The sequence below is a fragment of the Felis catus genome, chromosome C2 (genome assembly GCF_018350175.1).
Source record: "Felis catus isolate Fca126 chromosome C2, F.catus_Fca126_mat1.0, whole genome shotgun sequence".
NCBI lineage: Eukaryota > Metazoa > Chordata > Mammalia > Carnivora > Felidae > Felis > Felis catus.
This window is the reverse complement of record NC_058376.1, coordinates 97995214-98014381: the sequence shown is the minus strand read 5'-3', so window position 1 is coordinate 98014381 and position 19168 is coordinate 97995214. Positions and strand designations below refer to the sequence as shown.

General features: G+C 36.7%; 1 protein-coding gene across 2 annotated transcripts in view; it reads right to left on the bottom strand.

Moving 5' to 3' along the window:
* WDR49 (WD repeat domain 49) overlaps window positions 1-19168 on the bottom strand; it is a 140492-nt gene that overhangs the window by 102447 nt on the left and 18877 nt on the right. For both annotated transcript variants that reach the window (XM_045037304.1, XM_019810469.3), the window contains exons 2-4: window positions 16129-16569; window positions 10458-10634; window positions 9460-9634 (exon numbers count right to left, since the gene is read on the bottom strand). In XM_045037304.1, coding sequence (XP_044893239.1) covers window positions 9460-9634; window positions 10458-10634; window positions 16129-16569 — 793 coding nt within the window. The remainder of the gene's footprint in view (window positions 1-9459; window positions 9635-10457; window positions 10635-16128; window positions 16570-19168) is intronic.

Below are 19168 nucleotides of genomic sequence, written 5' to 3'. Positions count from 1 at the left end.
TTATTTCTAGACCAAGATATAACTTGTATCTGATTAGACGGTGGAATGCCAGAGCTCCTGAGAATGCCCGAGTAAAAGGTGAGGGTAAAGCCATTTCCTTAAAATCAAATTATCTGATAAATAAGAATGTTTTCCTCCCTTCTTGAAGACAGCAAAGGAAATGATAGGTTATGATGGAAAAGTTTTTAAAATATCAAGCTAGGGAATGGGGTGAGCTGATAAAATAAATGATTTGTTTTTAATATTCTCAGTGAGTTTCAAGATTGGTGGAGGAAAATACTTTTTAAATTGCTTTTAGATACTATTTTCAGGGGGAAAAAAAGACAACTTGATCATGTCTGTCCATTAAGATGTTCACTTTCCATGCTTCCGCTCTTTGCCACTTAGTCATAAAAAAGGCCTTAAGCGAACTGCCATTGATCCCTGTTCTGTTCTCGTGGGTGTGCTGTCAGGATGACCCTGTGCAATGGCAATTAGTTAAGGTGAGGAAAGTGATTTGAAAATGGAATGTGATCCCTAAAAACCAAGTAAGTAATGCCATTAGGTGAAGTTGAAATAAGCTAGAATGAGGCCACCTGATATCCTCTGCCAACAGGTACAAGCTGTAGCAAAGTAGAAAATGGGGCCATTTCTAAGAACTCTTATCATTTTCCAAGCTTTTTTACTTTAGGAATCATACGGCTTTAGGAAAACACCCTATCTTGAACTTTCTTTGACGATCTCTTGCTTGCGAGAGTTGGTTTTCAGTTGCATTTCTTATTTTGAAGTTTGACTCCCTTTCTCTGAGACCACCACATGGCCGCCTATATTCTGACCAGCTACCATTGTAAGAAGGACAGAAAGAATCACCTTATTTCGTTTTTAAAAATCAAAATGCATCTACCTCAGTACTGCTGGGCACATTAAAAAATAATAATGCAATTAATTTAATGACTTTTCAAAATGCTGATTGGACACCCATGCCCATGATACAAATGGATCTTAAGGCCCATCACGCTGTTAAACAGGCTGCAGGAAGAGACCTCTTCAAACCTAGGCTACCAGCTCAAAGCTGATTTCGACAGCTTTAAACACAGTGAGAGAACTGATAGGAAGGACACGGTGTTCTGGCTAACTCAGGAAGGCACCCTCTTTTTGTCTGGACTGATTTAGATGCAGAGCAGTGGAACAAAGCACAACAAGAGACTAAATGTAGCCCTTATTCCAAACTTCATCTCTATCAATTATAAAGGCTTCCTAAGGAAATGTAGCCTGGTAGCTGTATTCTCAATTCTCTGGCACACCTCTATTAAGTAGTGCAGCAATTAGTGATTTTGTTATCAGTCCAAACTGTTTTGTACCTTCTCCCAGCCATGGCCAAACAAAGGAGACAAAACACCTTTCAACGTAATAAAAAAAAAAAAAATCAATGCTTTTTTTATTATTGGCAATTTAGTGCTCACTTTTTCAAAAGCTATACTGCCAGTCTATGGTTTCCAAGGTTTCCAATGATATTGTCTATAAGAGGAGACAATTACTTGGGACCAAAAAAGGAAAACTTCTCTCAGATTTAAGACATTTATGTCTTGCCCCTATTGCATAAAATCTCTGTACTTTACAAGCATTTTCAGAATGTAATTATTTTTCTATTAAAATGTGACACAGAACCACTCAGACAAGATGAAAATATTTCTCCTTCAAAGTTTTAAAATAGAAATCTGAACCTTATCTTGAAGCAGTAAGTTAATACTCTTATGTCTGACTCTAAGTTTTTCCTTTGACGTTTCAGTTTCATAAATATTTTATCCTTGGCTTCAATGAAACATTATTACCATACTTGCTCATCTATTTCTTTCTTTCCCCAATTGTATATTCTCTTCTCACACTAAGAATAAAATCAGCAAAAAATATTTCTTGAGGAGTTCTAACAGTATCGATTCATGTCGCTGGGGTAAAAAAAAAAAAAAATTATATATCAAATGAAAGCAACTGTTGGTTGCTTGCTCCTGGCAGGTTAAGTCTTGTGGACCAGGGATCACTATTAGGCCCACTGTTCTATTTTTTATTCCTTCCTTCCCTCCTCTCCCTGCTTCATTATTTTAGTATTTCTTTCCTTCTCCTCATACTGAAATAACTGAGCTGCAAATAAACAAAAAAAGTTGTATTTAAGCTTCTAATAGCTACTGCTAAATCTGGGAACAGGCATTCATTCATTGGTTAGGACTGAATTAGGTCCTTCTTTCACAGGTACTTTGGGCTTCAAATCTAAAATTTGAAATAAGAGGGGCTCCTGGGTGGCTCCGTCGGTTAAGCGTCCAACTTTGGCTCAGGTCATGATCTCGCAGTTTGTGAGTTCGAGCCCCGTGTCCGACTCTGTGCTGACAGCTCAGAGCCTGGAACCTGCTTCAGATTCTGTGTCTCCCTCTGCCCCTCCCCTGCTCATGCTCTGTCTCTCTCTGTCTCTCAATAATAAATAAACGCTAAAAAAAATTATTTTTAAGAAATATTAAATTTGAAATAAGAGAAAATGTTATAAACTCTTCACCTTTCTAGACTCTATATACTTTTTAAATTGCCTTCTCCCCTATCCATTTTCCTCAATATTGATTCACATAGCATTAAACTATATACTATTTGCAATCTTTTTTACCCCAATCACTTTTTAAACCATAAATAACCCCCTATTTTTTAAAAATCTAATAATGAGAAAGATTTCTTTTGGTATCTCTCTTTCCTTTTGAAATATTTTTCAGTAGTATTTATCCAGTGTCTTAATCTATTCAGGCTGCGATAATGAAATATACAGACCAGGTAGCTTAAACAACAAAAATTTATTTTTCACAGTTTGGAGACTGGGAAGTCCAAGATCAAGGCGCTAACAGATTCAGTGTCTGGTAGGGCCCATTTCCTGGTTCATAGGTGGCCAAATTCTTGCTGCATCCTCACATGGGAAAGAAGTGAGAGACTCTCTGAGGTATCTTATAAGAGCATGAATTCTATTCATGAGAGCTATACTAGCCACCTCCGAAAGGCACTACCTTCTTTTTTTTTTTTTTATTTTTTTTAATGTTTATTTATTTCTGACAGAGAGAGAGCATGAGTGGGGGAGGGGCAGAGAGAGAGGAAGTCACAGAATCTGAAGCAGGCTCCAGGCTCTGAGCTGTCAGCACAGAGCCCGACGTGGGGCTTGAACTCACGAATGGTGAGATCGTGACCTGAGCTGAAGTGGATTGCTCAACCAATTGAGTCACCCAGGCACCCCAAAAGGCACTACTTTCTAATACCATCATATGGGGCTTAGGATTTCAACATATGAATTTGGAAATGGACACAAACATTTAGTCTCTAACATTCTGCCCCTCCCCTATCCATGTCCTTCTTGAAAGCAAATTACATCCCAATGGTCTCAAAAGTCTTAACTCATTCCAGCATCAACTCTAAAGTCTAAGTTCAAAGTCTCATCTAAATCAGACACAAAAACTTGGGATACAATTCATCCTGGGGAAAATTTCTTTCCAAGCTGTGAACTCAAGAAATCAAACAAGTTGTGCGCTTCCAAAAAAGTGGTGGAACAGGCATATGGTAAGCATTCCCATTCCAAAGGGGAGAAATAGGAAAGAAGAAAGGGGTACTAGATACCAAGTAAATACAAAGTCTAACCAAGAAAACTCTGTGAAACCTTAACACTCAAGAATAATTCTCTTTGGCTTGATGCTCTCCCTTCCAAATCCACTGGAATGGCCATGCTACTCCCATGGCTTGGTGCTGCTGTCCACCTATGCTGCAGCTCTCTGAGGGGATCCCACTGCTGTGCTGGCTCCTCTGGGTGTGGCTACACCATGACTCTCCGCAGAGCCATCATCCCTTCAGAGCTAGGTTGGGACGATCTGGCCCATGTGAACCAGAGAGGCAGCCCCATCCTCTGAAACCTTCTGCAATATCTCAGAAGAAAAGAAACAGAAACTCAAAGGCATAGAAAGAAAATCTAACTAAACTAAAACATAGTGATTTAAAATAAATTTTAAAAAGACTGAATAAACATGTATAAAGCTTATTGCAGGATAATATGAAACATCTAAGATATTTCACACATATAATGGGAGCCCCAGAAAAAAAAAAGCTTATTTCAGGATAATATGAAACATCTAAGATACTTCACACACATAATGGGAGCCCCAGAAAAAAAAAAGGAAGGGGTCAGACAATTTTGGGAAAAATAACAATAGAAAAATTTCCAAATTTAATAAAAACTATAGACCCATATATCCAAGAATTTCAATGAATTCTAAGCAGTGTAAACACTCTCTCTCTCTCTCTCTCTCTCTCTCTCTCTCTCTCTCACACACACACACACACACACACACACACACACACACCAATAAACTGAAGCACATCACAAGTAAGTTACTTAAAAACAGCGAGAAAGGGAAAATAGGGCAAAACATGGTACCATGTGTTACAGTAGACACTATGGAGAATAAAAAACCTATCATACGCCCTAAGAAGATCGTTTAGCTTTCAGTTTATGTATACATGTGATTTGCATGTGATACATCCAAATTTCCTCTGGTTTGAAAGAGTTATGACAGGCAGGACAAAAGTTGTGATGTAGGTACAGAAATTTTTAGGATTCCTTCACAGATTGAGCTGCATCTGAAAGCAAGATTTTTTTTTCAATTTTTTTTTTAACATTTATTTATTTTTGAGACAGAGAGAGACAGAGCATGAACAGGGGAGGGGCAGAGAGAGGGAGACACAGAATCTGAAACAGGCTCCAGGCTCTGAGCTGTCAGCCCAGAGCCCGACGCGGGGCTCGAACTCACGGACCGCGAGATCATGACCTGAGCCGAAGTCGGACGCTTAACTGACCAAGGCACCCAGGCGTCCCTGAAAGCAGGATTTTTAAGAAGCCAGGAGCATATCTCAAATTGAGAACCCTGAAAATCATGTAAGGCAAAGTCCATATGAATTACAAGAAACAGCAAAATAAGGAGTTTGGTAAAGGTAAGGGAAGTTTCGGGGTCAAAACTGGCAAGTAAGACTCTGCTTTGGTGGCAGGATCTGGAATATCCCAGAACAAGGGAATCCTTCAGAGGTAGTCCACATTGAGAACGTGAATGGAGAAGAATATGAGCACTGGGTAGGACCAGGGCATCTGCAATCTGCAAATAGAACATTCCCTACCTGGAAACTGATGTCTTTATGGGACATTCTAAAATGGCTCATCATTTCAAATTTTCAGATCTCAAGTCCTAAAGATTCCTGTTTCAGAAGGTTGCTTATTTCCCTCCTTCCTTGCTTGCTTTATCATTTCCACTTTCTCACCATCAAAAGCCTTATAATTAGCCAGTCTGATTGCAGTGTCTTTCTTTGTCCTCCAACCTATGCCAAACAGAACTATCAAAGAAACCATCCCTAAATGTTGTGTGCGTTAGGTCTTCCAAGTATCCTCAAAAACCTTCAGTGCTTCACTGCTTCATTTTCTATCAAGTGTAAATAGGGCTAGTTGCCAAGATTTCCAACATATGTCCCTATTAGACCTACTCACTTGTATTTCCTCAATACTCAGCCTCTCATCTATTCATGCCCATTTCTCTTCCCTTCATTGTGTCTGCTTGTCTCCCTTTACTCATGTTCTCTGGGTTCTTTTTCCCTCCACCTATCCATCCTTTGAGTACCACCAACTACTCTTGAAGCTTTCCTCATAATGTTTGCTGCTTAAGAATTACTATGGGAGTTGGGGTGCCTGGGTGGCGCAGTCGGTTAAGCGTCCGACTTCAGCCAGGTCACGATCTCGCGGTCCGTGAGTTTGAGCCCTGCGTCGGGCTCTGGGCTGATGGCTCAGAGCCTGGAGCCTGCTTCCGATTCTGTGTCTCCCTCTCTCTCTGCCCCTCCCCCGTTCATGCTCTGTCTCTCTCTGTCCCCAAAATAAATAAACGTTGGAAAAAAAAAAAAAAGAATTACTATGGGAGTTAATATCTCATTTATGTGGTTTAGTAGCTAATTTTCAGTACCATTGTACAATGTTCTAATAAGTTATTTTACATGAGTCTTTAATTCTTATTCCTATACTAAGTTTCTTGAGGGTTATAATTAATCTTTCTTCTACAGTCTCCAAGGCCTAAAACAGTTTAGAGCACATAAAAGACAAATAAATAATTGTTGATTGATTGACACATTGAGTCCACAATTTAAACAAACTGACTAATGTAAATATATTTTTTCGGCTATTTTTCCAAAAATTAATCACTTAATTACAATGAGTTTTGATTCACAGAGCTAAGAAATATGTAATCCTAATAAGATAGTAAACATCCTTGATATTTCTTTCATATGTAAAATGTTTTTGTAGCCAGTTCCTAATTGCAGTGATTCAGAGGCCAGACTCCAAAGTTGGATTGCTTAGTTCATAAACATGAATTACAGTGTTGATACTAAACTAAGTTTCCATGTTCTTTTGTCACTAGATGAGGGAACCAAAGATTAGAATGATATTTTGGAAACACGATGAGCAATGATTTCACTTGAACCTACAGAAAACTCCTTGTCCTGCAACTTAACAGACAAATGCTTATAAGCAGTTACCAGCAGAGTTGAATTTAGAGAGGTTTAAATGAAACTATGACAGGGTCTAGAGTGGAAACTGTTCATTCTCTCACTGAAAGTGAAGAGAGTATTTAGATACTACTCACATTCAGAAAATATAATATCAAATTGAAAACTTTACTTGTTATATCCCCAATCTTTTCAATGACAAAATTCTTTTAGCTACTTCTCTGTATTTATTCATAGTAATTTAAGGTCATGGAACTCAAATAATACACTAATCTTGAGGAAGCCTACTACAAGCAGATTTTAAGAACTAGTACTTTATTACTATAGTCTATCTGGTGTTTGTTTTATGTATTAAAATAACATGCTTGTAAAAATAAACTACTGGACCTACGCCAAAATAAAAAGCTTTTTCACAGCAAAGGAAACCATCAACAAAATGAAAAGGCAACCTACTGACTGGAAAAAGGTATTTTCAAATGATATATCCAACAAGGGATTAGCATCCAAAATATATAAAGAACTAATACAACTCAATACAGGAAAAAACCCCAAAAATAATCCAGTTAAAAAATGGGCAGAAGACATGAATAGACATTTTTTCCCAAAGAAGACACACAGAATGCAAACAGACACATGAAACGATGCTTGACATTACTAATCATCAGGGAAATACAAATCAAAACCACAATGAGATATCACCTTACACCTATCAAATGGCTAGAATTAAAAAGACCAGAAACAACAAGTATTGGTGAGGACGTGGAGAAAAAGGAACCGTCATGCACTGTTAGTGGGAATACAAATTGGTAAACAGGATGGAGTTTCCTCAAAAAATTAAAATAGAAATACCATGATCAGGTAATTCTACTACTAGGTATTTACCCCCCAAACCCAAAAACACTAATTCAAAAAAATAGATGCACTTCTATGTTTATGGTAACATTATTTAGAATAGCCCAGATATGGAAAATAAAGAGGTGACATATATATATATATATATATATATATATATATATATATACATACACACACATACACACACGGGTATACATATACATATATACACACACACACTCATACACACACACAATGGAATACTACTCAGCCATAAAAAACAATGAGAGCTTCCAATTTGCAACAACATGGATGGACCTAGAGGGTATTATAATAAGTGGAATAAATCAGATAGGGAAAGACAAATACCCTATAATTTCACTTTTATGTGGAATCTAGAAAACAAAATGAATGAATAAACAAAAAGCAGAAACATCCATAAAGACAGAAAGCAAACTGATGGTTGCTGGGGATGAGGTATGGGCAACACTGATGAAGAGGAGTGGGATACACAGGATTCCAGTTATGGAATGAATAAATCACAGGAATAAAAGGTACAGTGTGGGGAATATAGTGATATTGTAATAGGTTGTATGGTGACAGATAATAGCTACGCTTGTGGTGAACACAGTGTAAGGTACAGAGTTGTGGAATCACTATGTTGTACACTTGAACCTAATGTAACATTGCATGTCTAGTATATTTCAATTACCATGCTTGTTTGGAAGCAGCTGCAATAGCTCCCTGCAGTTTCTAGTACTGTGATTCTTATATCCATGTTATACAAACATAACACACAATTTTGTGCCTGCAACACAGAGGAGATAACCAAAAAATATCATCTTCTGTCTTTCCCACATTCAATATCATGCCAGCATTAAAGGATGGGCAGAAGGTATCAAAGATGTGATACGATTTATAGTGAAGAAAAAAATATAGAACCTATAGTTCCCATCTTGTGGGATATTACTATTGTGGACCATGAATTAAAGAATTAGTTGCAACCTTCTAAACTCCAAAGAGGGTAAAAATACTAAAAGGGCCAAGAGCTGGGTCCATTTTGACTATCTCTCCTTCAAAGTATATTAGGAATAGACCTATAAGATAATAGTCAAAGAGACTGTTAGTTTCCATTCCTTTCAATGGGCATAATTTAATGTTGCAATTTAAAAGTGAGAAAGTTACCATAGTCTAGTAGATACTAGGACCCAAGAGATATCAGAACAGATATTGCACATGTAGATCCTGGACCAGAGGCAAACTTTGTATAAGTTATATATACTGTGAAACTAATAAACTCATTGATGACAAGGTATTAGGAATTTTCTGGCTTTCTATAGATGCTATTTTATGACATAATCTGTCACACAGAGAAATACTACTCAAGTACTGTAGTCAGAGGAACCCAGTCACTCTATCAACAAACAGGAAAAAAAGAAGATCCTTTTTGAAGACAATCAAAAGAATATACTTTCATGAAACATGAAGAAAACAAAGGAGTGGTTTTGAGGGCACTTGTTACATTCTTTCACTAAGCAGCCATGGATGTGGCTAGATGAGACTTAGAAAAAAAATTTTTTTTAACTTTTTATTTATTTTTGAGAGAGACAGAGACAGAGTGTGAGCAGGGGAGGGGCAGAGAGAGAGAGAGAGAGAGGGAGTCACAGAATCTGAAGCAGGCTCCAGGCTCCGAGCTGTCAGCACAGAGCGGGATGAGGAGCTCGAACCCACGAACCGTGAGATCATGACCTGAGCCGAAGTTGGACGCTTAACCGACAGAGCCACCCCGGTGCCCCTAGATGAGACTTTTAGGATCAGAGTTGGGTTGAAGTTAAATGGATTCTATGATAATTTTTTCCCTTCTCTTGAGATGTCTTCAATGCACAGTTCACCTGAACTAATTGCATGAAATTTTAGAAGGAAAGAAAGGACTGTTAGTGTGCAGGAGATAGCTGACAATCCAGGCCCAAACTTCCAGAGAACCAATTATTGGTTGTGAGACTAACATTTTATGGGAAACATTTTCAACAAAAAATGTAAATGTAGACGTCAAAGGTGACCATTTCTTTCATTACTGTTCAAATTCAGTACCTTGCCTGACCCAATCTCCATGATGAAGATTATGCTGTAATATATAGCAACATTTGTGATATCCAGAGAGCAGCTCTGCCCAGTTAATAGTCACAGTGGCTTCTTCGTCTTCATGTGCATTAGCAGGACGCTCAAACAGGGAAATCAAGGCCATCGTGAAAACAATTGCTTGAACCTTGAGAGAGATATTGAAAGGAAAACAAAAATGGGCAGGATCATTGTTGGAAAAAAAAATCTATGTTCTTTAAGATTAATAAGGAATAGGTATTGAATTAATGGGAATTTCCTCAATATTATTTAAAGGATGCAGGCAGTCATACTAAAAGACAAAACAACTATAATGTTGGTAAAGCAATTACCAAGGGCAGTTCATTATTTGCTTTTATGATACACTTGTGATTAAAAACACAAAGAGTGAAAAGCTTTCACAATTAGGAAATGAAATTGTTTAAATTAGACCACTTCAGAGTTCATGGGCATTCAACAAATAATAATTTTTTAGCGGATAGGTGGAATGTGATAGAGGAGTTATTGCATCCAAAGTCCGGGTTTTTGTGCTGCCCTCTCTAATGCATCTATCCCTTTGATAAGTGATGCAGGAGCTGCCCAGGGAGCTGGTACAGAGGAGGCTTTTAAATGAAAATCAGGATAATTAATTTGAAAGAGTTGTAAGAGATAATTTTGGGCATTTAAAATTTGATGTTTATTAAAACTGGGACCTAAGAGATCAAGCATCGTTTGGTGAAAAAAAATTACACTTTCTTTCTAAATAAGGAAAATGAGACTATACATAGACAAGAAAACCACATGAAGACTGTTTTTCATAAGCAAGAAAGGGAACTGTGACCTAATCCTTCTTTTCCACTCCCAGCAGGTGTGGCTTTATAATTTGTAGTGTAGCTCAATTAGGAGGTCACACTCGTTGTATTCTATTTCTATATTGAGCTACAGTTTGCTGATTAAATCCATAGTGTTCAACTTTTCCTTCCCTCGCTTACCTTTCCAGTTATGTCCCCAAAAGAAAGAATCGATTCATTGGCATCAAGGACGTCATACCAATATTCCATACAAATCGGTGTTCCCTTCAGGCCTTGGAGTTTATATTGACAAGGAAATTCTCCTTTGGACAGCAGATCATAGAAACAAATCTCTTTACTCGTAAAAGCCACTGCTATCTAAAGTAACATATAGAAAATATTTGTTCAAGAAATACAGAAATACAGAAAGTATTTTTTCTGATGAATTTAGTGAAATCAGTATACAAAGGAGACATGCGACTCTTAGCCCCAAATCAGACACTGTTCCCTTCAGGTCACTAACAGTATTAAAGAGGCACAGCATGGCGGCACAAGTGGACTTTATTCTAACTTTGGACTCTAGCCAAGAAAAAGTTCTTCCCGTTAAAGGCATTTGAACATATTTTCCTCTGTATCTCCACTTCACACACCTGCCAACCTCATCCATCCATGGGAGACGAGATGATTAATCACAAAGGAAAGACAAAAACAGAGGTCTAGAGCATCACACAGTCATACCAGAAGCTTTACAAATTATGCTTTATAAAGCAAGCAGAGTCTTTCACAAAAATCAGTTGATAAAAACTCTGTAAGTAGCCTTCACAAGTTAGATAAAATCCCAAAACTATTTTTAAAAGTGTAAATACATTTGTCAATAAAATTGACCAAACTTCAGCTAAACTAACCCAAGATAAAAAAGAGTGAAAATACACATTACTGAAGTCAGAAATAAAAGTGTATTCTGCTATCGACCTGTTAAAAATAAAAGGAGATTATAAGACAATATCATAAACAATGGCATGCCAACAAAGTAGACGACCTAGATGAAATTCCAAATTTCTGAAAACAAAAATAGCACCTAAACTAACTCAAGACCAAATAGAAAATCTCAGCAAATATATCAGTAAAACAACAAAATTGAATTGTAATCAAAAACATTGTCACAAAGAAATCCCAGGCCCAGATGGCTTCACTAATAAATGCAACCAAACATTTAAAGAATTAGCAACAATGTTTCTCAAACTCTTCAAAAAACAAAAAAATTAATAAATAAATAAAGTGGAGGCAACTTTTCCAAAATCATTTTATGAAGCCAATACCATCTTAACACCAAACTACACAAAAACATACAAGAAAACTACATATCAAGAACCCTAATGAACATAGATGCAAAAATTGTCAACTAAACAATAGCAAAGAGAATCCAACAACATATAAAAACCATTACATACCATGACCAACTGATATTTATACCAGAAAGCAAGCCTACTTTAACATACAAATATCAATCAACGTAACACACTCTATTAATAAAATAAAGGACAAAATCTATATGATTCTCTCAATATATCCAAAAAAAGCATTTGACCAATTCTAACACATTTTCATGATAAAAATGCTCAACAAACCAGGAATAGAAGAAAACGTCTTCAACTTGATACAAAGAACCAACAACTGATATCATACTTAATGGTGGAAAACTGAATGTATTCTCCCTAAGATCAGGAACATGATGAGGATGTTCACTCTCACCACTACTATTCAATACCACACTGCAATTTCCAGAAAGGGAAATTAGGCAAGAAAAAGAAATAAAAGCATCCAGTTTGGAAAGGAAGAAGTTAGACTATCTTTGTTAGTAGATGACATAATCGTAAACACAGAAAATCCTAAAGAATAACAGCAACAAAAAATGATCAAAACCAGTAAATGAGTTCAGTGTAGTTGCAGGATATAAGATCATTTTTAAAAATCTATTTTTTCTATACCCTAGTAATGAACAATCTGAAAATGATACTACCAAAAGCAGTGTTAGGAAAATACAAAGACAAAACATGTGCTGTAAGACAGTATTTGTAAATCATCCATCTGATAAATGTATATATCCAGAATATATAAAGAACTCTCAAAACTCAGTGAAATAAAACCAACAACAAAATGGGCAAAAGATTTGAACAGACATTTCACCAAAGAGGATATACAGGTAGCAAATCAGTATATGAAAAGAAGCTCAATATTATTAGTCATTAGGGAAATGTGAATTAAAACCACAATAAGATCAAATACAAACCTATTAAAATGGCCAAAATTAAGTGGGTAAGAAAACCCTGATCATACCAAATGTTGGTAAGGATATGTTATATCCACATGGTGGAATATTATACAACAATAAAAAGATAAACTGATATATCCAATGACGTGCCAAGTTCAAGAAGTCAGACCAAAACGAGTAAACATTATATGATGTAAATTATATACAAATCTAGAAAATGCTAACTATTGTATGGTGACAGCATATCAGTGGCTACCTGACAAGGGGAGATGGGAGAGGTTGGACAGATTACAAAAGGGCACAAGGGCATTTTTGAGCGTGATGATTATGTTCATTATCTTCATTGTACTGTTGATTTTTCACAGTAGACAAATGTATTAAAATCTGTCAACTTGGGTATTTTTAGTATGTGCGGTGCATTTTGTATAATTACATCTCAATAAAGCTCTTTGAGGAAAGAAGAAAAAAGCAACCCTCTTTAAACTTCTATGTTGCAAAAGTGCAAAGGAAAGGCTAAGATTTAGTTATCAGTCCTGGAAAGAAGAAACAATGCAACATAATCATTACACAACATAACAACATAAACATTGCATGATAATAACAGAATGCTGCACACAGATATAAAAGAAAATCTGGGCTTGAACCATCTTGTGACCCATATAGTTAACATTAACACCAGATCCTTAGCAAGAAGAGACTGGATGTGATGATGTCCAGCTACCACTCTAGAGGCAGCAAAGACTCTGAAACACAGGTTCTGAAATCAAGCTGCCTCTGTATACAAATCTTACAACATGCATTCTGTGTGACCTGGGGCAAATTCCACAACCTCTCCTTGCCTAGTCTCTCATTCTTCAAGTAGGAGCAATGTCCACTTCATGGTGATCTCGAGAAGATTAATAGAGCAGGGTGCATCACGTTGGAAGTTAATGATGATGATGTTTCTTTACGTTCAAGGCAGTAGAGCCTACTATTTCCCACTTACAAAAACCCTGGGTTTTTGGAAACATGGAGGATTCTGGCTCTGGCATAATAAATATGCAAGATGATCCTGGAACAGCTTGTCACACCAGAAAACAAAGAAGCTTTCAAAGACTAACACAGTTATAGCAGAAAAGACTCAGAAGCTGACTTGTATTCATTCCAGTGTATAAAGATGGTACAATTTTAAGGATGAGTTAGCAACTCGGTGGACTGAAGCAAATAAAATTGCTTAAACTCATGAGTTTGTGATGATATTGATAACAATAATGATAGTTTTGCTCATTTTTCGTCTTCAGAGGATTTTGAATACTGGCAAATAGAAGTAAAGAATTAGCCATTCATCCTGCCTTTGTTCTATGATTTGTACTACATTATAACTAAATAATTGACAGGTGGAATTTCTTTTTATAGAGGTATTCCAGCTTATAAAGAAAGTAGAAATGATGGAATTAGAATGCCATCCTCTTGCAACCCCTAATAAATTGATAGATCAAGGAATAATCAGCAATGACTGTCAACATCCCAAGAAGAGAGAGACCAGGCATTTTGTGCCTCCTGACTGAGGAACACCTATTCCAGAACAAACCATCTTGAAACCGATCAAGGCTTTAGATTTGACTACCAATTTACTGGAAATATGGGGAACAAGGAGACATGTAAAACAACCCCCTCTAAACACAGTCTGCAAAATCCAGACTGAGACACTTTAAAGAACAAACACCGGTTTCTCTTACAAAAACAGAATAGCAATAACAAAACAATGCAATAATAAAGAAGAGGTGGAGAAAAACACATAGATCAAAAGAGACATATCAATAATTCACAATGGTTTGGATCTTATTTAGATCGTGATTCAAATAAACTATCAAATGAGGAATTAACAAACTATTAAAAAATTACAAGAAAAGAAAATGTGTATTTGACTGGATATTTGAGAATAAGGAATTATTGTAATTGTTATTAAATGTGATCGTGGTATCATGGTTATGCTAAAAAAAAAAAGGAGATTTTTTATGAAATATTTACAGATTAAGCAATTGCATGTTTTGGATTTCAAAGAGGGGAGATATAGATCTAACTAGACTGGCTGTGAATTGGAAATGGCCAAGGGTAGATATTGGTTCTTAATACTGTTATCTCTGGGAATGCAAGCTGGTGCAGCCACTCTGGTAAACAGTATGGAGGTTCCTCAAAAAACTAAAAATAGAACTACCTACGACCCAGCAATTGCACTACTAGGCATTTATCCAAGGGATACAGGTACACTGTTTCAAAGGTACACATGCACCCCCATGTTTATAGCAGCACTATCAACAATAGCCAAACTATGGAAAAGAGCCCAAATGTCCATTGGTGGATGACTGGATAAAGATGTGGTATATATACAATGGAGTATTACTCGGCAATCAAAAAGAATGAAATCTTGCCATTTGCAACTACGTGGATGGAACTGGAGGGTATTATGCTAAGTGAAATTAGTCAGAGAAAGACAAAAATCATATGACTTCACTCATATGAGGACTTTAAGAGACAAAACAGATGAACTTAAGGGAAGGGAAACAAAAATAACATAAAAACAGGGAGGGGGGACAAAACAGAAGAGACTCATAAATATGGAGAACAAACTGAGGGTTACGGGAGGGGTTGGGGGAGGAGGAATGGGATAAATGAATAAGAGGCACTAAGGCATCTACTCCTGAAATCATTGTTGCACTATATGCTAACTAATTTGGAGGTAAATTTAAAAAAATTAAAAAAAAAAAAATTTTAAAAAATACTGTTATCTCTGCTTGTATGTGCATTTAAAAGTTTTCATAGTAGAGGCACCTGGGTAGCTCAGTTGGTTAAGCATCCGACTTCGGCTCAGGTCATGATTTCACAGTCCATGGGTTCATGCCCTGCGTCGGGCTCTGTGCTGACAGCTCAGAGCCTGGAGCCTGCTTCAGATACTGTGTCTTCCTCTCTCTCTGCCCCTCCCCTGCTCATGCTCTGTCTCTCTCTCTCAAAACTGAATAAATGTTAAAAGATTTTTTTTTAAATTTTCACAGTGAATTTTATCATCTGCTTAATATAAAATACTAAGAATATGGATTCTTTAAGTTATCTTCATCCTTCCCTCACACACTGATTTTCCTTTCAATACATTATCTTGCTCATAGGCTGTTGCATAAGGATATTTGTACTGAGTGGGCCCTACCCATCAGAATTAAGAAATTGAACAGTGGTTAAAATCAGATAAGCAGTTCCCTGTGATTGCACTGAGTTGTGCCATGCATTGTAATAACCTCTCAGCGCCTCATATAGACCCATGATTCTACCATAAACTGTGGAGTCAGAAACGTCTTACCAGCCAGTAATGTAGCATGGCCACATTTGGGACAGAGCCAAGAATCTGAGTCACTGTCAGCTGTGTCCTTTAAAGGAGCTGAAGAAAACAGTTTGGGAAATTGAGAAGCTCACTGGCTCTACTCGCATTCCCTCCAGATCAGATGAGAGGCACAAAGTGGGACTGAAGCTCTCAGTCCCTGCTGGTGTTATACTTGATATTGATCAGGAGCCCCATCCTATCATTTTTCCCCTTTTACAGGCAATAATTTATTTATAAAGACTTGGTACCTTGTTTATATTTTCCAGAGAAACCATACTTGTCACCCACAGGTGTTTAAGCTTGGTGGCATCTGAAGTGATGGGAAATGTTTCTTGGAGCTTTAAATTCTCTCCCCAGACTCCTAATAAACCTTCTTTACTGATGGTCAGATAACGACTTGAACTTTTTAAGAAAATTACTTTTTGAATGATGTCCTTGTGTTTCGTTGGAAGGAGTTCAAAGTCTTTCCACTGGGGAACCACAGTTGCCTTTGCTCGTTCATCGTTCTCATGAAGTGCTAACAGCATAAATGAAGTCAACTTGTCCCAGTTAATGAAGCCATCTTGGGCCACATCCACTTTGTCAAAGAACTCCCCATATTCTTCCTTTGTGCCCCAACCAACAATCTCTGTCATTCTTTGCATAAACTCTTCTCTGGACATGCAAATAGTTTGACATGGTTCTGAGGGCTAGAAATAGGAATGAAAACAAGATGATAGTGAAAGCATCGTAAGTACTAGGGCATTGTACCATACCACACCCAAATGTGGACCTAATCAGCAAGTCTTCCCAGCTTAAAAAAAAAAATTGTCTTTTACTTTATAACTATACTTAAGTTAATTTGGGCTGGGGAGCAAATAACTGACAGGGCTACAAGCTGACATTCTCAATAACCAATGTCCTTATAACTGGAAAAGGGAGGCAGGAGAGTCAATGATTTGATATCATGATGGAAGCAGCAGTCAGAGTAACGTGGGGCTATGTTCCAAGGAAGGCAAACACCTCCAGCAGCAGGAAAAGGTGAAACAGAGTTTCCATTAGAGACTCCAGAAGGAAGACAATTCTGACACATCCTGATTTTAGCCCTGTCGAACCCACTTTGGACTTCTGACCTCCAAAGTAAGATAATAAACTTGTGGCTTGAGCCACTATGTCTGTGCTAATTTGTTATAACATCAGTAGGAAACTAGTATAGTGGTTGACAGAAGATAGATGAACAGAGTTTAGCACAGCCAGTGAAATTATACCACAGTGAAACTTTAATCCATAAGCAAGCAGTCCACTTTGGTAAATACACCATTACAGTGAAATTACAAGTACACCATTACAGTAAAAGCACATATGTTTGATTTTTGTGATGAGTGGCACTTATGCTCTATAAAGTCTTTGCAAATACTAAATTAGCAGCTACTGAACCATAGTTCAGAGACGAAATACAGAGTTATGTTTCTATGACCCTTTGGTCACAATATTTTCATCACTTGATCAATTCATAATTTGTTTTGTGTGTTTCTGTTGAAAGACACTTAACTTAGCATATTAAGTTAACTTACTAATATTTAATTCATGACCAATAGAACAAAGTTTATCTAACACCTGTATTTTCTCCATACGGCACATCACAGCCTTCTTAATGTTTATTTTTGATAGAGAGAACATGAGCTGAGAGGGGTAGAGAGAGAGAGAGAGAGAGGGAGACATAGAATCCAAAGCAGGCTCCAGGCTCAGCTGTCTGCACAGAGCCCGACACGGGGCTCAAACCCACAAACTGCAAGATTACGACCTGAGCCAAAGTCAGATGCTTAACAGACTGAGCCACCCAGGTGACCCCACATCATAGCCTTCTTGTACTTAGGAACACTAATCAGAACCTTACCACCACACTTGGGGACCATTTTAAACAGTGAAATAACCAACAAAAACAAAAAATGCAAAATGAACTTGGTATTAGTAGACCTCAAGTAGGACGCTTGTTTGCAGTGTGAGTGCTAGAATAAAAAGGTAGAGTGTTATGTTGTTTGACCTCATCCTGGAATATGAACATTGGAGGCAGAAACCTTTTGCCACTCTGTACATGTCTGTGAATGACCATGAAAGTGTTTTCAGGATTCATTTTTGGGGTTACAAATAAATTTTAGTAAGTAGGCAAACTCACAAATACAAAATCTGTGAATAAAGAGAATAATACTATATCATTATTATTATTATTTGAAGTAATAATATTTCAAATAAGTATATATTTTACTATTTAATAGGTTGTTTAGTTTGGTGAGATTCATGATGAGAAATCTACTTTTCCTACTACCTTAGAGTCAAAGAGTCAGGATTGATAGTAAGCTCTGGGAGGAAGCATATTGCAGAGCAAGTCAAGTAATTGCAGATTTAACCCTAATTCCACCAGTAATTGTAGGAACTTCTGGAAAGTTACTTCAGTGCTGAGGCTTACTCTCCCCATCTGTAAAGTGGATATGGCAATATCAGTTACAATAAAATTGTTTTTAAAATTAATTGATATATCAATACATGTAGAAAAAGCATTTGACAAAATTCAATGGCCATTCATGATAAAAACTCTAGGTAAACAAAGAATAGAGGGGAACTTCCTCAACTTACTAAAGAATATCTGCAAAAAAAAAAAATGGACATCTGACATCACACTCAATGGTGAGAAACTGGAAGCTTTCCTACTAAGATCTGGTACAAGATATCTCACAATTGCTTTTTAACATCATAATGAAAGTTCTAGCTAAGGCAATAAGACAAGAAAAGAAAATAAAAGGTTTAAAGATTAGAAAAGAATCAATAAAATTATCTTTGTTCACAGATGACATAATCATCTATGTAGAAAACCTGAAAGAACCAACAAATAAACTCCTAGAACTAATAAGCCATTACAGCAAGACTGCAGGATACAAGGAAAATATATAAAAGTCAATTGCTTTGCTATATACCAACAACAAATAAGTGGAATTTGAAATTAAAAACACAATACCATTTATATCAGTAACCAGAAAAATGAAATGAATATAAATCTAACAAAATATGTATAAGACCTAAACAAGGTAAACTACAAATCTCCAATCAATGAAATCAAGAAGAAATAAATAAATGGAGATATTCCAAGATCCAAGATAGGAAGATTCAATATTGTTATGATCTCAATTATTCCATAAATAATCTATAGATTCTTTGCAATTCCAATCAAAATCCCAGAAAATTATTTGTGGATATCAACCACCTGATTCTAAAGTTTATATGGAGAAGCCAAATACCCAGATGAGCTAACAC